This window comes from Melospiza melodia, chromosome 4, assembly GCF_035770615.1.
Source record: "Melospiza melodia melodia isolate bMelMel2 chromosome 4, bMelMel2.pri, whole genome shotgun sequence".
Classification (NCBI taxonomy): domain Eukaryota; kingdom Metazoa; phylum Chordata; class Aves; order Passeriformes; family Passerellidae; genus Melospiza; species Melospiza melodia.
In genome coordinates this window covers 16,321,814-16,349,314 of record NC_086197.1, presented here as the reverse complement: position 1 = coordinate 16,349,314, position 27,501 = coordinate 16,321,814, and the positions used below count along the sequence as shown (strand labels likewise).

General features: G+C 46.2%; 1 protein-coding gene across 2 annotated transcripts in view; it reads right to left on the bottom strand.

The window, feature by feature from the left end:
* Positions 1 to 2,859: 2,859 nt before the first annotated feature.
* Positions 2,860 to 27,501, bottom strand: part of HIPK2 (homeodomain interacting protein kinase 2) — a 131,776-nt gene continuing 107,134 nt past the window's right edge. For both annotated transcript variants that reach the window (XM_063154021.1, XM_063154022.1), the window contains exons 10-15: positions 25,398 to 25,540; positions 24,669 to 24,845; positions 21,591 to 21,869; positions 11,153 to 11,400; positions 9,995 to 10,155; positions 2,860 to 8,190 (exon numbers count right to left, since the gene is read on the bottom strand). In XM_063154021.1, coding sequence (XP_063010091.1) covers positions 7,729 to 8,190; positions 9,995 to 10,155; positions 11,153 to 11,400; positions 21,591 to 21,869; positions 24,669 to 24,845; positions 25,398 to 25,540 — 1,470 coding nt within the window. In that variant the 3' untranslated portion in view covers positions 2,860 to 7,728. The remainder of the gene's footprint in view (positions 8,191 to 9,994; positions 10,156 to 11,152; positions 11,401 to 21,590; positions 21,870 to 24,668; positions 24,846 to 25,397; positions 25,541 to 27,501) is intronic.

The window sequence follows — 27,501 nt, the reverse complement described above, 5'->3', positions numbered from 1 at the left end:
TGCCCACATTTGAGGTAATTATTGCCATTAGGTCACAGTTTGCGTAATGTAAGTGTATTTAAATCCTTCTTTTAAAAAAGCAAAAGTATCCCAGAGTACCAGGGGATACCCATTGAAGCAATCAGAATCCAGAATCCTGATCAGTGGGTTTGCTTCCAAAGGAGCCAGCGGTCCCAGAGCACAAGGCACTCCCAGGACAGCCACCAACCAGCCTAGAGCTCAGGCAAGCAAGCCTGCAACAAGCCTTTTTTAATTTTAAAGTTTTTTTAAAGAAAAGGAAACCATAAGAAAAAAAATGCCATAAAATAGATGGGTAACTCTTCTGATCAGAATTCCAGACTGAAGCCTTTCTATCCATCTTATTCCTTTCCAAACAGCTTGCTGAAAAATCAAAATACATCGGCTTAAATATTAACTCTATGCCAGCACTGCAAAAACTCCTTGGCTACGTTCTGAAAGTGGGATAAGCTTTGCTTTTGCTGAGCATTGTTGCCCCATTGCTTTCTGTTTGAAAGAGGAAACCTTGTTTGAAAGAAAGAAGGAAGAGGAAGGAAGGAAATGAGAATGGAAATAAGGGGAGGGAGGGAGGGAGGGAGGGAGGGAGGGAGGGAGGGAGGGAGGGAGGAAGGAAGGGAGGAAGGAAGGAAGGAAGGAAGGAAGGAAGGAAGGAAGGAAGGAAGGAAGGAAGGAAGGAAGGAAGGAAGGAAGGAAGGAAGGAAGGAAGGAAGGAAGGAAGGAAGGAAGGAAGGAAGGAAGGAAGGAAGGAAGGAAGGAAGGAAGGAAGGAAGGAAGGAAGGAAGGAAGGAAGGAAGGAAGGAAGGAAGGAAGGAAGGAAGGAAGGAAGGAAGGAAGGAAGGAAGGAAGGAAGGAAGGAAGGAAGGAAGGAAGGAAGGAAGGAAGGAAGGAAGGATCAATCCCTGGCTGTCAGAAGTACACACAAATATTTACAAGGTTTGTGTGAATCTGCACACAGTTCCCCTCACAGCGAAAGAGTTAAGAACAGAGATGTCACAATATTTATCAGTGCAGTAAAAAATATCATTTTTGGAAAAAAATATACCTTTAGTATTGCCTTTCTTAGATTAACTATGATAAGCAAAAGATTAAAAACAAAAACTTTATCTTCAAACACACATGAATAGTCTGTTATAGCAGCACTGCTAAAACTGGAAGGACAAAGCTAACCCGTAAATGAGAAACAGGAGTTTCAAACCACAAATGCCGAACACAAAACCTCCTAGTATGCTTCATAAGAGTTCTGAAGAACCAAGCCAATCTACCATTCAAATTTCACTCTCAACACACACAAATGCTCTAAAACCACGTCTTCCCACTGAAAGCATTTGACACATGCAGAACCCAGGTCATTTACCTCCAGCCTGGTTCTCACACCACCACCTGCATCAGCAGCTCCTCACGGGTAACCCCTGCCTCTGGGGTCCCTCACAGCAATCACATTTGTCACAGGGGACAAGGAGCCCTTGAGCACAGAACCTTTGTGAGCAGCTCCTCTGCATAGTGCCAGGCCTTCCTTCCAGGGCCACCCCTGCTGTGGGTGTCACTGTGTGCCTCGTGAGGACGGTGGCATCACAGCAACACACACACAAGTAGTGGTGGGGAGGATGGACCACAGGGATGGAGACCAGCGTGGAAAGCCCAGCTCCTCTCACCCAGTGCAGTACCCCTGCAAGGAGTCTATGCACAGCCACCAACAACAGGACTGGCACCATTTCTTCGAGCACCTCACTCAGCATCTGCAACCCTGGGTGAAACTGTCACCATCATCAGAGGGAGCTTCGTTGGAGTACGGCAGTGGGGGAACCTCAGCAGCAGAGAACCATCTCCTCCCTATGTCTGGAGGGAGGAAAATGATTTGCAGGCACAGAAATGGGCCTTGGGAAATAAGCTGGGGATTCCAGGTACTTGGGACACAGGTCCTTCTCACAGGAGCACCAGGAGGGTGATGAGGATAAGTGCCCAGGACCACAGAGCAACTGCTTTGAAGCTCACACAGCAAATGGGACCAGAGTAGGGACAGCCATGTCAACAGGAAGAGGGAAAACATTCCCTTCCCACACCTTTCCCATCTGTATTGCCTCCCCAGGGCAGACCTTGCATACAGGTATCCAGGGTTTGGCCCACAAGTAGCACTGCAGATCTCCAATGATTGCAAAGCCATAGAAGAACACAAGTCCAAGTCCAACACCCAGCTGTGCCTGGCCTGACCACAGCATCACTGTGTGGGATATCAGGAGAATGTTTTTCACCCTGAGGGTGGTGGGCACTGGAACAGGCTTTCCAGGGGAGTGGTCACAGCACAAAGCCCGACAGAATTCAAGAAGCATTTGGACAATGCTCTCAGGCACATGGTGTCATTCTTGGGGTGTCCTGTGCAGGGCCAGGAGTTGGACTTGATCTTGCTAAGTCCCTTCCAACTCAGCATATTCTCTGATTTTATGAACCCACAAAACAAAACCAGCGTCCTAAATCCAGAGGAGACACTACAGAATCATGCAGAGTAGCCAGAGGCTTATCCCCACTACAGAGCTCATCATTTGCACACTGCAATGTCACCACTAAAACACTTAAATCAATGTGAACAATAACAAGAGAAGAAAAAAAGTTTTTGACATCCCCTACAGTTTAGGATAGCAGCAATATTTAGTGTGAATTTCTCTGCTCATCAAGCTAGCTACTCAAAAAGATGTCAGAAACTTGAGAGAGAGAGAGAAAAAGAAAAAAAATAAGTGAATGGAAAGATTGAGTTCCACGGTGTATCCTCATTGCCTAGTGCTCATGACTCGTGGCTTCATTTAATTTCTGGAGTAGATGGGAGTCTCTTTCTCTCTTTTTTAAAAAAAATAAAGTATCTTTGGTTAAAGAAAAAAACAGGTTTATTGCCCTTCAAATTGCTAATGGAATTGCCTTCAAACCAAATTACAATACACAATCCCTTGAATATATAAAAAAGGAAAAATGTCACAGTCAAAAGTGTCCCTTTCTTGGAATGTTTTGTGTATTACACCAAAACTACTAGAGAAAGAGAGAGAATGAGAGACCTGCCAAAGCCCAATTTGTTGGGTACAAGCAGGTAAAACCTGCCAAGGAAGATTCAATTGCATTTGTTCTCTCAAATGACTGGATTTAACCACTCTACAGTGAAATCTGCTTCCATTTGGGTTTTCCAGTCTGCTCATGTCAGTGGTTCTCTACCCTCCCTCCTGCATTCTGAGCTCACAGCAGGCAACAGAACATCCTCCTGAGGAGAGACAATGTCTGTGCTCCCTTCTGCTTCCTGCACAGGCAGAAGGCAAGAGGACATAATGGGGAAAAGAACCACTTTTTCACTCTGCCAGCCATAAGCCACCCATAAAACTTCCAGTATCTAAACATTCTCCTACCCCCTCAAGTTTCCACACCATGTACTCCATGCACACAAGGAACACCGACTGACCCAAACCATGCCAATCCCATTTCCTCTCCAAAGGACTCTGCAAGCAAAACCAGCTGGCTGTTATGACGTGTGTGGTACTGACAGCATGCAAAGCTTTTACTTCCCGTGCTGAAATGACTGTGTTTCCCCTATGACCAACCACACCTTCATCCATACAATTCCTTTATACGAGTGTGAGGGAGGAGGTGTTGCTCAGCTCCCTTATACCGACCAGAAAACACAGCTCTCACACAGTGCTGCACCATCAAAGCAACCTGATGGTTGTGCTGTGCATCTCTTGTAATCAGCATCCCACCACCACAACTGCCTGGCAGACCAGCAGCTCCAGGATGGACAATGTGAAAGGTGGCTCCTCTGACATGCACTGGAACCCTTCTCTCTGCCAGTCTGTGCTGATGTAACAGTTCCACTGCCAAACACCCCCCAAAATCAGATCTGAGCCCATGTGGGAGAGCAGGCCAGATGGGTACACAGGGAAAATGCAATTAATACAAGTAAACCACAACTGTGATTGAGACTGCAACCTTCCATGCTTTGCTGATCTTAGGCCAGAGGAGCACATAAACAAGTATTTAACTTGAAGTTCTTTAGCAAAGCACTCAAGTGCGTGATTAACTTTTAGTCTTTGCTGAAGTCCTGTAATTTTTTGATGGAATTCAAATTCAGTCACTGCTTCCCCCTATTCTAAAAGAGCAGGTGATGCAAATCAAACCATAAATACCTAAACTGTAGCAACCAGAACAGCATAATGAAATTCCACAACAACTAATTGTAAAAGAAGGGAAAATCTACAGGAACAAAAAAGAAAAAAATCAAACCAAGCATCCTGGCCTGTGGGCACCTAATTAGCCTTCAGTGAGAGAGGAAGAGCAGGTGAGGAACACTGCCCTGTCTGCAGCCATGCTTTACCCAGCTAATGCCATCTGTGTGTGCCAGTGTGCTTTATCCAGTGATGGGACTGAGAGCCACCCTTGCAGCTCTGCTGTGGCTCCTTCCATAGCCCTGCTTCTGGAGAGCCATCCAACCATGTCCTCCTCTAGGAAAACCAAACTCTTAATATGTAGTGTGGCCTTGTGTTGTTTGCAAGGGCTCAATTATCATGGCTTGGAGCACAAATAAGTCTTAATCTGATATAAATGTCCTTTCAAGCTAAGGGATGGTGAGCTGGACCCTGGGCCACCAAGGTCCTCACCTGCCTTTGATCCAGCTCTCCTGACAGATCATTATGTTAGCTGCTAGCAGGTGCTGGCCTCTGAATGAATGTTTCTGGACTTATCCTGAAATGCAGATGTGACCCTGAGGATAACCCCTGCTCCTCAAGGCTGTAACCACTCTCACTGAGCAGTCCCACTCCCCCAGATTAGTGGCAGAGTTTTCATCATCAGAATAATCTTGTTTCTCCTTCCTCCTGCAGTTCTCATAATCACAGTAACCCTTCCAATGCCACTGATGAAGAGAAATAAAATAAACAACAATAACAACAAGAGAAAAAAAAACCCCACAAAGTTTAAGGAATGCGTGTGCAATAAAAACCCAGAGTAAAATATAATAATAATAAAATAATAATCATAATCATAACAACCATACAATAAAATAACATTATCTTTCCTTTTCATGACATAAGCAGCATGATGCTCTCGCTCCCAAACTGGTGAGAGAGGAGAGGAATGTAAGAGAGAGAGCAGGGCTTTATTTTCCTGCCTCAGACGAAAGGGGACGTGTCTTTCCAAAACAAGAGCGGGGGTAAGGTGCATAGGCTGCTGGGAGATTGCATCCTCATCTACAGTATACTGAGCTGGAATGAAGGACAGGCAGGAGAAGAAAACTGTGCAAGAGTAGCCCAGGAACCAGAGTTAGCAACCAGGAAGGTTATTTGGTGGTTTGCCAGAAGACAATGGCTTTGTTGAGCAGCCTATGCGTAGCAGGATCCCTTCATCTTCCAGGCCAGCCAAGCACTTACTGCAAAACAACGTATTTGTGCTTGTCCTTCTGTCAGCTTTTCCAACCTGAGAGAGCCTCCTTCCTCACTGCCACTCAGGGAACCCATCCCTCACCACCCTGCCAACAAACCTGCTATTTTCCAGCATCTTGCAAAACACCTGACTACTCCATGCTCTAGTTACAAGGAAATGTAGAGTGGAACTGAGCAGCCCCATAGACTTCAGCTTTCATGGAAACGTTCTACCAAACTCCTTTCTCTCCTTCCTCCTCAGGACATCCACAGGCATGATGGTACTGATGCACCAGTGCAAGTGCCATCACCAGGGAAACTCCCTGCTGAACCAAACCAATGACAGGAAAGGCTCTCTTTAGAAACTGTTGGAAAACAAAACAACCATGTAGCATTCCTTGGTGTGGAGCACCAACCTACTCTCCAGTTCCAGGGTCACTCTGCCATTGCAGGCAATTTTTCAGGGTGTAGGTGAAAAGAGAGCAGGGGAGGCACACAGTGTCACAGCTATGTTAGAGTGGGTAAGGCTCTATGTATTACAATACTCTTTTCATTTAAGAAACCTGAGATTGACTCTCTCAACTGGATTTTCTCATGCTTGCTTTGGGACTCCAGCCCTTTCCTGACCCTTTCTCATCAACAGACGCAGTGAGAGATGTTGGCAACAACTAGTGTTTCCCCCTATCAAGGACTAAATTTTTGTTTCCATTTCAGACACATGACCAGGACAACCTGATGATGAGGGTGGACACTGTCCTCCCACTCCATCGAGAACATCAGCAAACAGCAGAATGAGAATTCAGTTTCCAGGGAGGAAACCTGCTATTTCAACAGGACAGAAACAGACCAGTCCTCAAATGAGTCCCCAGACCCTCTGGGTCCTCACAACCGACCTGGCTGCTTCTAGCCCATCCAGTGCTTGACAAAACACCCAGTTATATGCACTTCTGACCCCAACGAGCCACCCCAACACCTCGCCAAGTGAGCTACGATTGACGATGTGAAAAAAACCCAACACCACCAGCAGGAGAAAATCGGCAGTAACAACCACCCCCCCCCCCCCAAAAAAAAAAAAAAAAAAAAGAAGAAGAAGAAAAGAGCTGAGAGTAAATTCCAACTAGCCTCAGTCAGTTTCTAGGAGTACCAGTGGAAGTAAACCCTTAAACCGCGTCTGTAGTTTGGTAAGGCACTACGAGGGAATGATGTAAAACTAAGACTGTGACAGTTGTAATGGCTGTGCCGAGGAACACATCACAGAGAGAAGGCAGCATCTGCACTCACACACACACACCCCTGGACAATCACATTGTTACATGCCTATGTTATATCACTTTTCTTTGTGCAATCACATTGAGGAATAGTCTATTGGTATCGTTGAAGTTCAACACAAAAGAGTAAAAAGGGGCATGACCTGTATAGTGCTACATTCTACCGGGGCTGGGGGCAGGGGGTTGGGGGCAGCTAAAATGTCTCCTCCTATACTAAAATGGCTAGGGATTGAAAAGGAACACTTCCAAAAAAACAAAACAAAACCCTAAAAAAAAATGCAACTTAAATCCAATATACATTATTAGAGATTTTGTTTAGGAATAGCATTTCTCAGGGATTTATCCAGTGTGTTCAAGAAGAGGGAGAAACACCCCCATTGCTTTGCTCTCAACCAGTGCTGCATGGCCTGTTTTGCCCAAGTTTAAGTGTAGCAGTGTTAGGCCCAAATTTAGAGCACCGGGACGTTTTGTCCTCCACCCTCCGCCTCCCTTACCCACTTTCTTTTTCTGTTAAAAATCCCCCCAAACCTATGTATACTCTTGGATATAAAAACTGCTGTATAAATCCTTTGAAATGCTGGATAAATCCCTAATCCATATACCTAGAGGATTAAAAACCTAATGGATTTCATTTTAGGTGTTCTGGACAACAAATTTCTAAATGTAGCTCACTATTGGATGAAAATAACCTTTAAAAGTCTATTGGTGAAGTCCTTCAAAAGACAGGACCCGCTGGAGGGTCCTTCTCCTTCTCTCTTTCTCTCTAGTTTGGTGCAGAATGGTTGTTTTTTTTTGGGTTGTTTTTTTTTTTTTTTGTGATTTATTTTTTTTCTGTTCTTTTTTTCCATTTTCTTTTCTTTTTTTTTTAAATAAAAACTGTAGAATTGGTTTTTTCCCCCTTCTTTCCTCTTTTTCTTTTCTTCCTAAAGTCTCCTTCGTTCAAGTTTCACGCGAGCCTCCCATTGCATTGTTAGTTTGTCACGTTCTTCAACGCAAAAGCGGCTGCCTCACTCCCCCCGGGCCGGGCGCGTCTCTCTCGCTCTTTATTCCAGTGTTTAGATGTAAGGGTACTGGTTGACCTTGGTGGGGCTCAGTGGGTATCCAGTGTAGACTGTGGAGGCTGGAGAAGCACTGATATAGGTCTGATGGGCAAACTGAGCCTGGTACTGGCTGGGGTGGATGGTGGGCGAGGGCAGGACGCGCGGGCCCATGCTGACGGGGACCTGGTGCACGATGCTGGCGGGGTAGGTGGTGTGCTGCACCGCGTGCCGCGCCGAGCCCTGCGACGCCACCAGGTGCGCGACGGTGCCCGTGGAGCCCAGGGCGGCGGGGGCGGTGTATGTGTACAGGTGGGGCTGCGTGGGCAGGTGGGCGGCGGCGGCCAGGTGGGGATGGACCGTGCCGTGGCTGGGGCTATTGTGCGGGAAGGAGTACGGGGCCTGAGCTATCGTTGGAGTGATGTAGGCTTGCTGTCGCCGGTGACTCCCTGCACGGTCAGTCGAGATGTGCTGCTGGCCCTGGATAAAGACAGCAACAGTGAGAGGTGGTTACAAGACAGGAGATGCCTCTTTGCCTCCTCAGAAGGGTCTGGGAGCCTCCCTGCAACACCAGGACAACCGCAGAAAAGTCTCCTGAGATCCTCCTGACACCCTCAGCATCGCCAATCTTCCCTTGAAAACGAGTGACAGCAGTGGGTCCCTCACAAGCCCATGAAAGCCCTATAGTTTCATACATTGACAGGGTATGAAACTCTGTAGTTTCATACATTGACCAAAACGACCCCCAGAACGTAAGCAAGTCCCCCCGTTTGAGCTACAACCTGCTGACACAGCTACCAAAAGACACAGCCTTGGACACCCAGCTCCCAAGTACATCTTCCTCAAGTCCAGTTGCTCAGGCAACAAGTGTTTTTTGCTGGTGAACTCTCTGATGACAAATTGTGGTCTACAGATAGCTCAGGGGAATGAGAGTGCCTAACTATGCCCGGAACAAGCAATTTATTTTTGTTCAGTTTGGGTATTTGCAGTTAATGATTTCCTTGGTTAGTAAAAATAACCACATTATTTTTTAAGGAGAAAACTCTCAGCTTGATTAGATCCTGCAGGTGCCTGGTGCCCTCATTGTTCTTAGCTAAAATTACTTGAGCACAGGAAACTTGTAGCAGTGGGAAGGGACCAATGTACTTTTTTTTTTTCCAGGGATTTTTAAAGTTGTCTTCTTGCATTGCACAAAAATGTAGGGAGTTTTCCCAGTCATTTGAAGTCAGAGTATTAAATTACCAATAAAGCAGGAATTAGAAGACAAGAAGGAAAATGCTCCATGCTATTTCCTTCTATTCTCCCAAACCTTTTCATCCATTTTGTAAGTACTCTCTGTGCCATTACTGTGGGAATATGGTAGCCACACTCCTTCCCAACTCCTGCAAAGAGCATCTTGCCCACTTCCTCCACTTCCACACACTTTTACTTAAAATTTGTTCACATTTATAAATTTCCTCTGCATATTGAAGGAGAACAGACATTCTTCTCCACCAAGTTATTTTTCTTTTTAAAAACAGTTCTGCTAATATCCAGCTCTGGATGCCTACCAGCACCATCCTCTGAGCTCTCCAGACTTTCTCCTCTTGAAACACTGGTACCTGAGCTGTAACTTCCCTACTCTTCTCAGCTCACCTCAGGGAAGAGAAAGGCCCCAGGTGCAGGATGTGAAAAGGGCATGATTTCCTGCAGCTCCTGGGAAGCTCCCTGAGAGTTCTGATCACAGATTGGGAAACGTCCCAAGAACTGCATGCTGCCAAGAAATGGGATTTGTCCAGATCTCAGCCCAGCTTTATCACAGGATGGATCAAACTCACTACATGAGGTCACCTAAATACATAGGGGCTCTGGTTTGCCTTGTCCCACTTGATGGGGACTTCTCTCCCAGTCCCACAGCCAGGCTTGTGCACTCTCTTCACTTGGAAGATATTCTCCCCACACTTACTTACAGCTAAGGAGAATTCAGTCCTTCCTACATGCTCCTGCTCCACTCCTTTGTGGCTGAGCCACTGCATTTCCCCTCTCATGTTATTCCCCTCACTCTTTTAAACCACCAGGCTTCAGAACACACAGGAAGAAAACCCCCAGCCCACTCAGGGGTGTGATCTGCACTACCTCTGCTGCCTGAGCTGGAAGATCAAGGTATGCAGTCAAGCAGAAACAAGTTGATAAAACTCAACACGGGGTCCAACTGTCACTAGACTGGACCAGGACAGCCCACGACGGAGGAGTGGTAGGTAAGAGCTGGATGATGCACCACCAAAATCAGTCTTGGTTGACTTACCTGACTTAGATTTAGAGGCTGCTGCTGCTGGAAATGTGCTCCTGGTCGCTGCTGCCTATAGGCAACGGCTCCAGACGAGCTCCCTGAAGAGTGACCGCTGGTGGAGGTCACGGTGCTGGAGGACTTGGACTTGTAGGAGGATGAGTGGTGACTGGTGGTGACTGTGCCAGGAAAGGAAACACATTTGTAGCTTACATGACATTAATTGCTCACCCTACCTTTTCCTCACTGAGTCTCCTTCAGAGTGGCTTTTGGGAGGAGACATACAACAGAAGCAGGTTAAGAAAACTGTTTCTCTCAATTAACAGAATACCTTAGTAGGGCTTGATATACACGACAGGCCTGTTATCCTAGAGGCAGACAAACAAACCTGATTAACTGGACCCAAAGCAGGTCTGGAGCAGGCTTTATAGATCCTTCAGAACCATGAGACAATGTTCTGCCAGCAGAACTGTACAACGCAGGTACAAATCCCAAGGAGAGGAAGGAACGTATGGTGTGCGCAGCTTAAAAAAGCCCTGGCTTGCCTAACGTCAGGTGAGTGGGAAGGGAGGAGGAGCTGGTGGGGAGCTCTCCCCTCAAGCCTTTGTGTTCACCAGCAGTGCATCCAAAGCAAGGACTGCCAGGCAGCTCAACGGCAACAGCTTTGAGCCAGACTTCCACCATAAAGCCCTTTTCAACACATCACATTATCTAGCATTGCAGAGGTTCTGGATGAGCAAACTTCATCAGTCCACAGTGATGATCCTGGGGAAACATTCTTCCCAGAAACATCAACAAATTCAGATGAAATTCACATGTTTTCAATCTCCTACCCATTTTAATAAAAGCCTACGGAAAGCAAGGCAGCAAAGGTTCACACTTGCATTTGGGTGACTTTCACATCAAATGTTGCGCTAAAGGCTGTGCTCTGTTCTCGGGTTTGCACAGAACTAACTGGGACCAACACTTGACCCACGACTCCTGAATGAACCAGGGCACACAAGTAATGCAACATGGCTACCAAGAACAGATGTGTCACTTGAGAGAAGTGCAGGAGCACCGTTTCTTTGGAAAACAAACCAACCAAACAAACAAAATGAAACTGAACAATGAGATTCTTCCAAGATAAATCATTTATTTCTTACTAATTTTCTTGACGGAAGAGGTGCAATTTACCTGGTGCCAGGCTATCGCACTCTACCAACACCTCACTGGCCTGGGTTTTCAGTGGTGGCACGATGATGGTTCGGGGGTTCCCACTGCAGTGAGTCTCTGGAACCCCTTTGGTGTCGTAGCTGTTCCCATTGTTCTGCCCTGTGCGGTGCTGCACGGCGTAAGGGCTGTTGTTGCTGGAGGAGTCGGAGTAGGGGGAGTCATGCACGGTGACACAGCTGATGACATTCTTCCTCTGCTTGGACAAGGTGCTGCAACACAAGCAGACAAGTGGAAAGAGTGAACAGGCAGTGATCAATTCGACACCATTAGAAGGCTCTGCCTGTGGCAGATGAGCTCCCTAAGGACAAAGCACAGCCTTCAGTCCTCTGCCAGAGAGAGGCTGCTTAAGCCAAATCCTGGGCTTCAAAACTCCCTCGTTACTATTCCAGGAAAGCCTTCATGGAGGTCAAGGAGTGAGTAAGGTGTTGTGGATAGATCTTATATTCACACTGCTTAGAATAGCACTGAACCAGACTGCCAGATTTATTTTCAGACTGCTTTTTATGTATGTGTGGCATAGAAGCCCAGCAGTTATACTATGCTTTGTTGCAAGTCTCACCACCCACACAAAAACGTGGCGGTTTCTCCCAGCCTTTCAGCAATGATTTAATAATAGATGCTATGACTTTTCATGCTTAAATTCCATGAATCTACAAAACACACACCATTCTATTTACTAAGATGGTACAATGGACACATTCTCAATAAGCATTTGAAAATGAGGAACAAATGAGAAAGAAATGAACAAAGTATGCAATGCTTTTGATTTTCTTCCATTCTCTGAACAGGCTCTGGTCTCCTGACTCTAGTGTAGATTATCAAGGTCCTGCTGCAACTAATCTATCTATGACATCAAAAAAGTGATTAAAAAGGCACATCCACACTTCCAAGATTAGTGCTGGAAGTTCATTAGACTAGACTGCATGAGTACAATTGGGATTTGCTCAGGTTATTGTATCTAATTATTCCTCATGGTTTCTCCTTCCTGTTATGAGCTTGTTTAGGGAGAAAAAGAGAGAGTGAGAAAGAGGAGGGAGGAAGGGGGATGGTGAAGATTTGCTTAAATGGCTCACATCCTTGACAGTGCACAGACCTTGACTACAGAAAATAGCTGTTATGTTTCACTGATTGCATTATGTTGTTATGGCAACTGAAGTTTTTAAAATGATGAAAAGAAATGGATAGCACATAAAAAGCTAAGTAATTAGGCTTAATGGTGGAAACAGCCCCAACAGGAACAGAAATGCCATGGAGAAAAAGGAATCTTAACTTCATGAGTGTGCACTTTAAACAGAGAGAGATCTCTTTCCCATGGAGCGTCCTCTCCATTTTCTCAGTCTGGCTAGTCCAGTCAAGGGAACAGCTGATTAACCTGGTCTGGGATGGAGCTGTTTGTTCCCTGGTCTCAGCACTGCTCCTTTCCCAAAGGAAGGTGGAGCAGACACTGAGAACAGTTCCCTTCCAAGGACATTGTTTGCCTAATTTATTTCTCACAGTCCTAAAGGAGCCCTGGTGGGTTCCCTTCAACTTGCCCAGGCCCAAAGCCTCTCTGTCAGCATTCACAACCTGCAACTCACCCCCTGCATTCCAAGACTCAGGGCTAGAAATCTATTTTCTTTTCCCTTTACAGAACACCTTGGGTTGCTGCATTCACAAACAAGTTCCTATCACACAGATGTTCCCTGGGCTATCATCACAGGATCCTGGTGTGCCCCAAGGAGGACAAAAGACCACGTTGTTCTACTCACAGTGAAAAACAAGTTTTGAGAGGCCCCTGCCATCCTAAAAGATTGTAACTTGAAACAGGGCAGATGATAGAGGAGAGGGAGCTATTGCACAGCAGTTGGAAAGAAATCCTTCCAGGGGCAGGGATGGATTGACAAGGAAAACATGCAACAGCAAACCCTCATATTCTGGCTTTTCACAAGGAGCTGGAGAGCACTGGATTAGAAATGGAAAGAGCAGCATTGCATCTTAGATGGACAATGACTGTGTGTGAAGAAAGATGTAGCAGTTTGGATATGCTGCTATGAAAGAAGAATATTAAGCCAATAAAAATGACTAATATTGCATCAATATTCCCCTCTCCATCAGCAGAAAGGCCTGTAATCACACATTTATGAGTATCCACGCTGCTTGCCCTTTGCAGCTACCCTTGGCTGCCAGTTGGGAAGAGAGATATATTCTTTATCTCTGACAGTTATTACATTTTATAAAGAAAAATCAAGTCACTAAAGAGTTTTCTGACAAGTGATAAGGTCTAACTGTTCTTTTACAGTCCCTTCCTGATCTAAGTGGCTGAGCTGCTGAACTGGAAATACTTGCTCTCAGCTTACAATTGACATGAGAAAGTTGAGCTGTAGAACTGGAAGGGTAATTTTCTGTGTAATCTGTGCTATTTATTGTTTTAGTATGGGCATATTTTTCACCAGTTTGATTGAGGGCTTGTCAAAGCAGAGACCATGGGATCTTTCTCCTTCAAAGTGTTAAAGCTCCTTGGTTACAATAAAAAATTCAAGTATAACTGTTTGATTAAATAAGTGAGTGACCCCAATCCCAAACATTTCCAGAGAAAGGGACCATATCAGGGTATTAACTCATTGCATGTATGGGAATCTGAAAAGGACCAGAGCTATGGTCCTGCCAGGTCTTATGCAAGTGCCCAGCACGGCTAATATGTGTCATTTCCCAAAGTCAACTGGACTATTCCTGTAACAGAGCTAAAGCCCATGGGTAAATATTTGCAGGATGAGGGCCCAAGTGATCAGCCTCTCAATTCAGCAGGCTGCATCATTTCAAGCACATGAGGAGTCCCACAGAAAGCAGCTGGATTTCTGTCTCTAGGAAAGGTAACAACTTCCTGGATGTTACAGCAGGCAGACAAGTCCTCAGCCTGGACTAATCACACATGCCCAGAGCTCAGCACCTGCTGTACCAGAGCCTTCCCCAGAGATTAAGGGTGGGAATTTCAAAAACATCAAAGGCCCAACTCATGCTGAAAATTGGTTGATTCACAGGCTTAAAGATACACTTTAATCCAAAATGGAGGCTTTTGAAAATTCAGCCCAGCAGTCAGCATTCCCCCTACTCAAAGCCTTCTTGGTAGCCCGCAGCTTTCCCCCTTCCAGCTCCCTCTCAGCTGCTCTCCCCACCTTGCAGTAACCCAGGAGTTATCTGTGTGAGGCCCAGGCTGATGGATCACCTTCCTGGCTCACAAACTGTCAGGACTGACAGCTTTTACCTGTTAACACAGCACTTGCCTACTCAGCAAGCTTACTGTATTCCTGTAACTCAGCCACAGCTTTTGGGGATGTTTGTGCTTACACAGAAAAATACTATTACAAGTCTTTTCCCCCTTCCTATTAAGCTCTCTCCAAGCCTGGTAATTGCTTTCCCTCCTGCATGCACAGAAGCAGCAGCAAATGTGATTTAATAGTTTGGAGAGTTGGTCTGTGCTCCTGGGCAGCTCATGTGCCTGCCTGCATCGTGTGGGAAGGTGTATTTAAATTCTCCAGAGGAGGGAGGGGGGAAGACTGGTGAAGTGGCAGCGAATCCATCCACACAGAATGAAAAGCACTGAGCCAGGTAGGCTTTTAACCCTTACTGCCAGGGTTTGTGTCCCCCCTTTTGGGGCAACACAGATAAAATGAGCATTGCTCTGTATGTTTATTATTAGTTTGTGAGTAATATCCCATTTCCAACTGGTCCTAAAGAGCTTATCCTCAAACTTGGATCCAAACCAGTCCACATCTGTCCAACGTGCAGACAGAGCATGACCATGCCTTTTAAGTGGAAGCAGGTCTTGGAGATGGCTCTCTAACATATATCACCCTTGGGAGTGCCCAGCAGAGATGGATGAGGGTCCCTATTCCCTCCAGCAAGGAGAAGCCTGATAGAGGAAAAGGAAGGAAGGCATCCATGCACAGGCACCCTGCAAGAAACTAAGATGGTCACCTGAGATACTGTTAGTGGAAAGGTGCTGAAGACAGATGTTGAGAACAAGAAGTGATAGAAATTAAGGAAAGGAAGATGCTGAACTAGGTGCTAAAATAATGCTGAATCCACCTCCATAAGCCAAAGATAAGAACAGAGACAACTCCTGAGATGATTTTTACTTGCTGAAGGCCCACCCCAAAAGTTTTGTAGGCAGCAGCATTGTAGGAACAGGATCTTTTTTCCCCTGAATACCTTGAGTTACAGCAGAATCACAGAAAAACCGAATGGGGTCTAGTGGGAGCAATTCTTCAGCAAATGGCTCACTCCAAGAGCTACAAACCTTTCAGTGCTGCTGACACTGTAGCAAGAGAGCCTTTTAGCTCTCAAGGTCACCAGCATCTGGGGATGAAGGCAGCCATAGCACAACTGTACCTTTGAACTGGTGTGCATATACACCAGGGCATGTTAGCTTTACCTCACATCACAAGAACTCTGTTCTAGGGCTCTGAAAACTTAATGACATGCAACCCTTTCAGTTTGCTGCTTCAGAATAATCCACCTATTCTAGGAAAGCATGGAGTCAGCCAACAAAAACTCTCACCACAACTGCAATTAGTCTCCCCATGTTGAAATCTTATGCCATGCATAGCTCAGTGCTGGGAACGTGCCCCCTCTCTTCAGCTCAGCCTCCATCCTGACCTGCTCATCTGCTCTCACCTTCTTTATGCATTTGTGATGGTAAGAAATATTTATCAAGCACTACGCTGAGGCCATTTTATTAGGCTATACAGCATGTGTCATTGCTATTTAAGTCATATAAACTGAATTGCTGAGCAGGTTGTAAAGGTCCTGCTGCTGAAGGTCTGCTGACAGAGCTACTGTCTATTTCTGTAATTTTAAGTATTAGCTGCATGTCAGTGTGTTCTAGAGATGGAAGGCAGCAATCTTTTAACCAAATGACTGTGGTTAGTCAGTGTATTGCTATGCAGAGTCAGTGCATTACTATGCACAGCAGAACACAGCCACAATAGGCTGGATGTCAAAAGAGAATTACAAATGGTGTTTTGCTCCTCACACATGCACATCAGCAAGTTGACAAAAACACCTGGTTTGTGCCTGCCAGCAATTTCTGTGTGTGAGTCTTCTGAAGTGGGCTCCACCACCACTGCACTACGACGTGAACAAGGTGAATAAAAACTTGATTATGCTCTGTTACAGAGGTGAGACTCACACAGAAACTATACCACAGAGCTTCCCATCTTCACAGGGAGGGGAAACCCAATAAATCCATGAGGATTTTGTGCCAGAAAAGATAGTCAATGAGCATGGCAACACAACAGCAGTGGTCAGTCTGCCTTGTGCAGAAATACAGTGATTACTGTCAGGATCCCATGGAAAACCAAGCTGGAGGGATGTTACCTATGACACCAGCACAGGCAGTGGGGAACTGAGGGGCTCTCCTGCCTCTTTGGAAGCATCCCCAAAACCACCCAGCTGAAGGCCATCATTGTTTTGTTTCAAACAGAGTCATGAGTGCACTTAACTAGTGCACTCATTGCTTGGAGGGGAGGTCACCTGGGCATATCACAACGTTCACTCCCTTTCTTTCCACCCCTTCCTCCTGCAATGCATGGATGCAGAAATATCCCTCATTGGACCACCAGTGCAGCCCAGAGCATCCCTCCCCAGGACCTTGTGTGCTCTCCCTGCCTTCAACAATTCCAAGGTCCCTTTGTGCCTCCCTGCTCCATGTCTCAGCTCTTGCTTTCTCTCCACTTCTAAGCTCCAGAAATATTTAATCATGGGAGGATTTACATTTAAACCAGTGCAGCAGGTGAAGCTGCATGCTGGGGAGCAGTTAACCCCTACTATGTGCTACTTGCTGAGTGTGTGCTCTGTGCACTGTGACTGCACTTGCACCATCAGTCAGCTGCCCTGTCCATGAAACTTTCTTACAAAAGTAGAGAAACTGAAAAGGAGTAAAATTTAAAAAACAAATATCAATCTGCTTTCTGTCTCACTCTCTTCACAGTGCTTTACAAGTAATGGTTAGATGTAATATCTTCCATTCAGAATAAATAACAGTTGGAGTTATTGTCTTACAGCACAGCATTGAAATATCTTTGCCCGATGAAAGTTATCTGTTAAGTATTCTGAGCTGAGAGTGTGCAAGCTCATTAAACAAACAGGGTGACAAAATTGTTTCCTGTTCTTAAAATGCTCTAAGACATTATTCCCCTGTTGTTCTATAGGACAAAAGATCACATGCAAAACTTTGTGAGCAGCAGAAAGCAAGTAAAAACAGATCCATTTAGTAAAACTGTTCCCTCTTTATACTGACCATTTCAATTTAATTTTCCTATTATTTGCTTACATTTTGAAGGAACAAAACCCCTCATTAAACCAGAAAGAAGAAGTCTGCTACTTAATTAGTTAATTTCCTGGCACTTTCTTCCCTTAAACAAAGGTCAAAACTTCTTGTAGGTTTGAAGCTCTTCCAGATTTCACTGTGTTGAGGGTATAACTAGAAAAAAACACCTCAGTGTAGCCAGCAAGAATGGCTTGTTTTGGATGAAACGACTTTTCTAATCAGGAATTTGCCCCCTGAACATCTCTGGCCATCTGTGTGAGGATGCTGAACTGTAGCTGAGTGACTGTGCCTTAGGCACAGGGCTGGGGCCCAGTAGATGGCCCCCTTTGACAAGGCTCCACCGAGCAGGTCCTCCAGAGCTCATCTCACACCTCCTCCCTGCACCTCTACCCAACAGGAGCCCAGCATTTTGAGATGACTATTGATTTTATAAAGATTACACCAAGCTACACTCACCAACAGTGCAAAATGAAAAATGTGCTGTCCTGCCCTCCTGATCAGCTGGTATTTCATAAACACATAATGCTTCCTACCCTTCAGCAGGAAAAGGAAAACCCTACCCACTTCACAATTTTTCAGATTTTTCTTTCACCAATAAAAAATGTGCATTCTCTGTATGAAAAAAGCTCTCTCTGGTTCTGTGGTATTACAGAAAGGTTTTTCTGTCTGAGTAAATCCAAGCTGTAGCATAAAATATATTGCATCAGCAGTATCATATTTTAGCAACATTACCAGTACTTCTTAAACTGAGACTGACAAACTCTTACATTGTCAAAGGATCTACTACTCCTCACAATCAATCCCTCTTCACTGAGGAATCACTAAAATAAACATTTTTAGTCTCATGGGTCAAAGGGGAATTTCTAGCCCCAGAAGAAGTAAAAGAAAGAGGTGCTGTAGCAAATCCAGGAGCTGATTCAGTGACAGGAAAGGTAATGCAAAGTTACCACTGCTATCAATAAGATGTGATCAGGCAACTACCTTTGATCTGTCAAATGCCATTTGATTTCTATATTCTAACCTAGAAAAAGCTTATGTTTCTAGGATGGGAAAAATGGCACGTTTCAAGTGATTTCTTGCATTTTCACCCCCACACCACAGCTATTACCCAATATGGTAATATTTGCATATATGAGCCAGACAATGCATTCTTTGCATGGTTTCATTTTCTACTCAGATCCTGAACCTTTGGGCCCTGATTACATTAAGCACATACTTCACTGTCACTCCCATTTTTCTGGGAGCCAAAAAAAATTGGCAAGAAAATTTAGAGGCATTTTCCTGAATGAGACAAGCTTTCTATGAGAAACAACTTCAGCAGGGACAAAGTTCATTGGCATTAAATGCTGATACAGCTTCCTTGACTGGAAGTTACACTCTCACTCCAGCTGAGAACCTGGTCTTACATCTACCCATATCAAGAGGTACTGAGCAAATTGATTTGCTCTCCTGGAGACTTCAGCCAAAAAATTCTCATTCTGGCCATGCTGTTTCCCACCTGTGTCTCTACCTCTGATTCTCCATTTGCTCTGGTTACATCTGCACAGGAGATTTAACTCACTCATGTCCATGCAAAGTGTTCCTATGTGGCTCAGAAATTAAATCTAGCTCTTAAGCTCTGGCCTCCCTGGAATGCTGGCACCCTGGCACTCTATAGATATGCCATATGGATACAAAAAGTAGCCAGGGATCTGATCCCAGGCAGGAACGTGTCTGGAATATGCTTTAGTCATATCAAAGCCAGTTTGTTTATGTATGTCTGGCTCCCAGGACAACTTTCCAAGCCCTTCAGCAGACTCAAATCTTTTAATACCTCAAACTCCCAACTCAGTTTCTAGACATGTTCCTGAACTTTGTTCTGTCTGTCTTTCTGGGGAGGTGCTGAGTAAAGAAACTAGTCAGATGGCAGCAAAGTTGAAGCAGAGAAGAGAACCATTGGCTGAAGGGGCTGCAGTATCCCAGCTCTTTCCTTCACCCCTCTCTGGACCCAAGAATGACACCCAGATGGTAAGTTTAAGGATTTGCACACAATGTCCCAAAGCCTGGAATCAGCACTATTGGTTAAACATGCTTTAAAAGAGCTCCCGTGACCCTTGAGTTCTCAGCATCTCTTTTGTCTTGCCCTTCCTTTCCCACAAGAGCCCTGGAAGTAGGGGCTCCTTATTTGTAGTGCCCCTGACTTTCACACTGGTCTTCACGTAACTCTTTCTGGAAACATGCTTTCTCCCCCCATCTAAGCAAGGAATGTGGCAGCAATTTTTAATTTTTTTTTTAAGTTATTTTTAAAGTGAAATATGTTACACTGTCCTGTGAACCACTGCATTCATGGCAGTGCCTCTCAAAGTCACTGAGCCCTTACTGCCCAGTGGTTTCACTAGCACAGAGAGAGGAATGGGAAATAGTGATGGCTGTTGGGAAGCATGTTGAAATTCCAGCCTGAATCATATGGCTTTTTTAAACAGATTCTTAACTCCTGGAGGCCAAATGTGTCACATCTGCTCTGTGCACATTTGCAGGCTTCACTTATCACCACACTGCAAAGATGCAGACAGGTATCTCTGGTGATTAAAGGAAAATCTGCCATGGAGATGCCGTGGTCTAAATAAGTAAAAAAATAATCCTCTCTCAACAACACTGGAAGGATAAGGTTAAAAGTTTCCTATCTCAGTTACCAATACAGAGATGGTATAATTATTCAGCTGTTTGCAAAGCTACTTCTCTACATCTTATAAAGCAGAGTGACATCTTGTGACTGGCATCAGATGGGAAACCCAGAGCACTTGCATGTGATGCAAGGTGCTGAAAGGACAGTCCTAGAAAATTAAGTTCTTTCTGATCCACAAGGGATGATCAACAATGGCATCAGTCCTGGGCCGTGCTGCTCACTTGGATGAGTTAATTCTCTGAGGAGCAAACTCAGCCCCCACTTTCTATCCTCATCTATACCTCTCTGCAGAGTCAGAGAGAAAGCAGTTTCTGCTACTATATTCAAGAATATTTTGGCAACACAATCAAGATTGAGCAACTCTTGCAATATATTTATCATAATTGAGTATTTATGACAGAACCACTGTTTTTGAGAGCTTTTAAAAGAAAGCATGGAAGACACATATGAAAGATGTCATTTACTGCTCTTAAAGATGCCTGGATCACTTAGAAAGAGAAAAGGCAAATTTAAGGTCCCTTCCTTCTAAGCCCTTCTTTCTGTCCTTGTTTCAAACAGATGTCTAACTTACAGAGGCTCATCACCACAGGCTAGCTAAAGTCTTCTTTCCAGAAAAAGGAGACAGAGAAAACTGGTCCTTTCTCTTACAGATGAGATACTATGGTAAGGAGAGACTACTGCACTTCTCCAAGGTAACACAGCAGATGTACAGCACAGAAGGGAGCATCACCTGAATCTGCAGAGTCCTCAAACATAGCCCCTGGAACCACTTCTATGTCAGAACCCAGGACATTCCTCTGGCTGCCCTGGAGGACTCGGGACCCTTGCAGGGAGCTCAGAGACCTTGAAAGACACCTGTGCCTTGGATTTTAACCCATGGAAACAATTACCAACTTTGTGCAAAGAGTTACAAGCCACAAGAGCTTGAATAGAATGATGGTGAATTCATCACGGGGTGAAAATGTAGAATTTTGGGGTTTTTAGAATGGGGGTTCAGGAGGCAAGATGGAGAAATCTAGGCATGTTCTGTCTTTCTCCTCCTTCTTGTCCTACATCTTCTGCTGCGATTGTGGCACTTTTGGATTGGTTTAAAGACAGACTGTCTAACATAGGTGATAGGTATTGGAAAATTATTGTAAATAAAGTACATGTAGGTTTTAGTATAAAAAGGTAACACCACCCTGAGGGCCATGAGTGTGCCTCAACTCAACCTGCTGAGCAGACCTCTACAGGTCTGAAAATAGAAATAATAGAAAATGAACAGCCTTGAAAACCAGAGCTGACGAATCCCAACTTGTTCGAGCGTGGGGCTAGAAAAAGTCTTTTAATACCTCAGGAGCCATTCCAACAACAACAAACCTGTCACTTCTACACTCCTCTCTCCTTGCCCTGCACACAGAGAAGAGCAAAGAGCAGCAGCAGCTCACCTGGTGGGTGCATGCTTCTGCTCTTCCTCCTCGTCCGTGTCGCTGCTGATGGTGATGACGCTGACGGCGGGGCTGGGGGTGTCGGGGATGACGATGGTTTGCCGCTGCCGCTCCCGCGCGCCGCCGCCCGCGTCGCCCCAGCCGCACGTCAGCGAGGTGCTGCAGGCAGGGCTGGTGTGCACCATGGCACAGCGGGGAGGCGTGTTCTCCTTCACGCGTTTCGACCGCTGGGGCGAGCTGATGGACTGGGAGGATGAAACTTCATACGTGGATGCATTGCTGGAAAGGGGGGAAAAGTGTTAGTTGGTTACAAATCTGCATGCTCCAGTTGCCCGTTGCCGTGGTTTGGGAGTCCTGGTCTCTGGGTCAGTAGTGCTGATTTATGGAGTCTAGGGAAACTGCAAACTTCTTCAGAGAAGACAGTGCCTTGCATCACTTATTCATGTAATTCGCTGAAAAGTAGTTTCTTTTAATAAAAAATTCAAATTTGCTTTCCCTGGAAATTTCCAGATAAGAACTGCTGCCTCTCAGGAGCTTGCACTGGGAGGGTAAAGGCCAGCCACAAAGCTCAGACCTACAGAACAAAGGCAGGCACAGTATGGCTGACGCAGGAGGAAGAACCTTCCAAATGATAATCCCTTCCTCCTGCATCCTACATGGATGCATCACAACCAGATACTTTTTGGCCAGAAAAAAATAGGGGTAAAATTAGAATTTGTTGTGGAAAACTACAAACACTTATCAAGAAAACTGCTTTTTTAAACACAACTGAATTGCTGTTTAAGAATCTTTTTCAATGAACATTTCCTGCTCAATACTTTATCCTCTAGGACAGTGGTGTCCCAAGGACTAGAGCAGGCAGATGGGAGGACACATACTCAGTTTCATTCCTGTGTGAAGCAGCATACAACATATATAATTCAGAAAGAAATAAACAATATATTTATTATACAGTAGAGAAACATTCCCAGTCTTCCTGCTTCAGCTTCCCTGCCTGACCAGTTGGAAAAGTGACACTTGGATAAGGGATCCAAACACAAAACTATCAGCCAAACTATCAGTGTGGGTCTACAGATGGGGTTATTTACCAAAGCATACTGAGTAAAGCCCATTTCACTAATTTCCCACACTTCCTTTCTTGGTCGTGTTTCTTTTTGCTATTGCAGAACATCTGGAGACTCAAAAAGGAAGAAAACCCCAAAGTTCTGGTTTTGTTCTACTGTGGGGCCTGGGCTGCATGCTCAGCCTGGCCCAAAAGCTAACAAAAGGAATAGGTGGCATCCATCAAAAGGAAGTCACCCTGGCAGTATATCACACTACACCAACTTACACAGGCTCTTTTGCATAACAAATGGCTGCACAGTAGCATTCAAAGTGCTTTTTGAATACCAATGAGCAGCATGGAGTACCCTCCTCTCCAAAGGAGCACGGTTCCTCATTTGGCACAAAAAGAGTCACAGTCAATGAAGCTGTAGAATCCCTTTGCTCTGAGAGTGCCCCATTCCTCCTGGACACAGCCACCCCACCCTGAAGTGACAGGAGAGGGGAGGCCCTGCACAGGCACACTGGCTGACACAGGCACTCTCTTTTGCTGGCTAGCTGGGGACAGAGCTGCCTCTCTATGTTATGAATAGACTAAGACAGCTGGAGCCCACCCAAAGTAAATCCAACATTAGAGAGCAGATAAATGGGAAGGATTTAAATAGTGGCCTCTTAACTTGAGTTGAACTGGTTGTGAACTCAGAGCCACTCTGGCACCAGTCCAGTCACCCAGGAAAACCACAAGCTCAAGGTTTTGCCACTGCACAAGTGGGGACCCATTTTGGTTCTCTCCCCTGCACTGTTTAGTGTTTTTTCTTTTAAAAAAGAAGCGTGTCAGTTGCACAGCCCAGAGGATGTTCTCCAGAGCAGCTGCACATGCATCTTTAAGAGCCCTGTCCTCTGAACAGGATTGCAGTGCTGTGACAGGCATTGCAACCATCCTACCATCTGAGCTGTGCAAGAAGCCCCAGAGTTTCTCCTCCTTCCAGAGCCAAATGGTCCTACTGAGGGATGACAGATGCTAAGGACTGCTCTGTATGAGATACCCTTATAAAATGCTCCCTGTTTCATGCTACTGTAATTGTAATAAGGCCAGGGTATAATAATGGGTGTCTATTGCTGGTGGGACTGTTGAACACAGGGGCTAATGACCTATGTTGGGAGCTGGAGAGCTCAGGTGGCCTAAGCCACTCCAGTCCTCCACTCCCTGTGGCAGTAAAGGTCAGAAGACTGGCATCACCCCACTGCTTTTGAAAGGGCAGATCTTGTGCGTGCACATCAGGCACACACTCCTGAAGATGCAGCCTCCTCAAGGTGCATGTGCTGCACTGTGGAGGCCCCGGAGGGGCTTCTCCTAAGTTACACCCCACTGGCTCCTTCCCCTGTTCCTATGCCTGAACAGAGGTGTTCCTGAGGCTCTCCCTCCCTTTTCCCTGACTGGGCCTCACCTTGATATTGCCTGGAGACCAAGGTCAGCCAGGAGGCCCCTGCGGGAGAGAGCAGGACCTTGGTGGGGGGGAGTGGATGTCTGAGAGGAGAACATCTCACTGCATGGCTGAATTAAACATCTATTGATATTACGCAAACGCCTTTTTTGCTTCTTTACCCTGGACTTTACTAGCAGCAATTCAAGCTGCAACACTGCACCTCAGGAATGCTTCTTCCAGAGGAAGAGGGGCAAAAAGGTGTGGCAACTGGGCACTGCGTCATACTGACCTGAGAATATGGTTATGTTTTTAAATCATCTTAACTACAAGGCTCTGGATAATTGCAGTAACAAACAGTAAAAAACAGTAGAAAGCTGTAAGAGCAGGGCCTGAGCCTCCCATTCTGCATCCTCCTCAGCGACTATCTCCCACACAAAATGATGCTTGCTGGGTATAAAACACCCCTGGGTATAAAACACCTCCTGGGTACCGAAGAGCTCTATCACAGAATGTGTGATCTAATCCCTCTCTGGCTGTGGAACTAAACCTGTTTTGCCCCCCAGGTTGCCAGCAGGTCAGAAAGGGCCGGGCAGGGAGCGCCGGCACTCACCGTGGAGCCGACTGGTGCTGCTTGCTCTTCCTGGCGGAGGCGGCGACGGGCGGCTGGCGCATGACGTGCGCGACGCCCACGTTGACGGGCTGGGCGGCGGGCAGGGCCACGTGGCTGGCCAGCAGCGTGGGCTGCTGCATGATGGGGTTGTAGTGGCTGCCGTGGGCGTGCGTGTTCCTGCGCAGCGGGGACACGGGCACACGGTGAGATTGAACCGGCAGGCTCCTCCACACAGCCTCCAGCCACCCTGCACTGAGCTGCCTTCTCCTCCAGGGTCTGCTGGGTTCCCAGCCTTCCCAGGATAGAGCCTTTTCCCCAAAATCAGACTGAAGGAGTGGTGTGGGGCTGTTGGGTTCCCAGCCTTCCCAGGACAGAGCCTTTTCCCCGTGGAACAGACTGAAGGAGCGGTGTGGGCCTGTTGGGTTCCCAGCCTTCCCAGGATGGAGCCTATTACCCATGGAACAGACTGACAGAGTGGTGTGGGCCTGCTGGGTTCCCAGCCTTCCCAGGATGGAGCCTTTTCCCCAAAAAACAGACTGAAGGAGTGGTGTGGGCACAGCGTTCCACTCCAAGGGCATGGAGCAGACAAGTCTCCCACACCTGTCAGACATAGTGTCACAGGCTACCACCCTTCTCCCCTCAGCCCTGCAGCCTAGCAAGACCCCAGCCCTCATGGCTCCTCCAGCCCCTGTGGGTGCTTCAGGGCTCCTCCAAGCCTCCCCAGTTTACCTCCAGTCTGCCAGCGGCTGGGTGCCTGCCATGGACTCCGGGATGACGGTGGCGTGCTGGACAGACGTGTGGGTGGCCACCCCGGTCAGCTGCTGCCAGGCAGGAGGGAGCAGGATCTGCTGAGTGCCACTGGGCCATGCTTGCTGCCAGACAGAGGGAAAGCAATTCCTTAGCAAAAAGCATCAAAAGCACTGAATGTGAGAGATGGTCCACACTCATCTGGGGACTCTAACAGTGACCATGGTCATGCTACACAGCTTTTACCACCTTTCAGTCACTGTCAGGAAACCACAGTATAAGCAGGAATAGTTATAAATATAGAGAATGCAAAGGAGGGGGCAAAAAAATCCTTGCCATACAAAGCAGCAGCTGTGTTTTAGGTTAAACAGGGAATGGAAGGGATCAAAACTTGTTGGCATTTCTAACCAAACATCAAATTTTTTAGTGCCTTCTAATTTTGACTCTCCAAACCAGCTGGACACTATGGCTCCATTGTTAATTTCCCCTTTCTATACAGCCAGCTTACTTTCTCAAGTAATGCACAGCTACATATTGCATACCTGTCCTCTCCATGTGCTCTCCAACTTGTTCCCCTCCTCTTAGAGGGTGGAAAATCTCTGCCCTTTGAGCTGAGCCATCATTCTGCTATGCAATCACCCCTCCAGCTGTGCTGTCACAGGCATGACTCAGGTTGTCCTGCTCCAGTGACTCCACACAAGTCAAATGATTGCTTTTTGGAAAGGGGAAACGTTCTTAGCTATGTGCTGCCCAAATGTGGCTCTGACAGCTTTTTGCTGCTGGGCTGAGGAACTCAGGGGTACCAGCTACAGCCCACCTTAGTCCCAACCTGCACTACTGTACTGGATCTGTGTTATCTCATTGCTCTAAGGAGGCTAAATTTGAGGGGAGGCTTCTTCCAGGCATGCATTTACCCCCTTCCCCACCCTCACAAGGATTGTGTTAACTGTCCCCATGATTCCCTCCTATCGCCCAGTAACAGAAACCCCAAAACAATCCACCTGCAAAAAAACGTTTTTTCCCAATTCTACTGCTAAGTTTGATCATCTTGTAACTTTCTGTGTTGCTGAGTTACATGAAAAGGCTGCTATAGTGAGGCCTCTCAGCAACATCTGCAAAGGATGGAGAGTCACAAGGCTCCTGAGAGCCCTTCATCTAGGGAGCCACAACCATGGACTGGTGATGCTTGGAGCAGGTAAAAGGATGAGGCAAAGGCACAAAAAGATCAGGGAAGAAAAAAGCCTTCTTATTATTCTCTTTTCTTTTTTGCCTCAGCTTTGCTTTAAAAGAGGAGACTGAACTACTGTTGAAGTCAATCCCAGGGGAGTACCTGGATTTACTTGCAGACAGAACTGCTTCCTCCCTTTTCAGGAAGGGAATGGAACAAATCTAAGCTCCTTGTCCGACTGCAGTGCATAAATTTAGATGCAGTGTCAGGGCCTAGGCACAAATTCCTCACTTATTAGGTAAGGACCACTGAATCATTTAATCTGCAGATAAGACTTGTCTAGGCTGATCCACCAGCACTGTGTGCTGTGCTTACACATGGAAGGCTTGTCCTGGCAGCTGCAGCCTGCTCCCAGTCACTGCAATACTATGAGATTTTGGTGGGGTGGTGAAGCAATGCTCTGGCCCTTGTCCTCAGAAGCTGTGGGTCCCCTGGAGGGACCAAGATTGTACTCCAGACACAGAGCAGGAACAACTAATGGAATAACATTTTGAAAGCCAGTGGCAGGACCTCTGTAGGAAGTGTTTTTGGGAAGGAGTTAAAAGGAGAGAAAATGAAGAATCCAGGGTGTTATTCAAGGGCAGGGGACAGTTCTGGGTCACACCATGGAAGCCGGCTGGAAAACTGTACAGCTTTGCCTCTTTTGAAATCTGAAGCTGCAGTGAGCTGTGAGTAAAGACAGGATCAGTCTCCTTTCACTGGTCTCTGTGCATACAATATGTGGACCACACTTGCTTGAGAGGATGAAAGGAGACCCAGGGAAGTCACAAACAAGTTACTTTAGCCACTGACCCTGCATCTTGCAGGCTGCTTGCTCTGCCTTGCACTGCCTAGCTCCATGCCACAGGCTGCAGACAC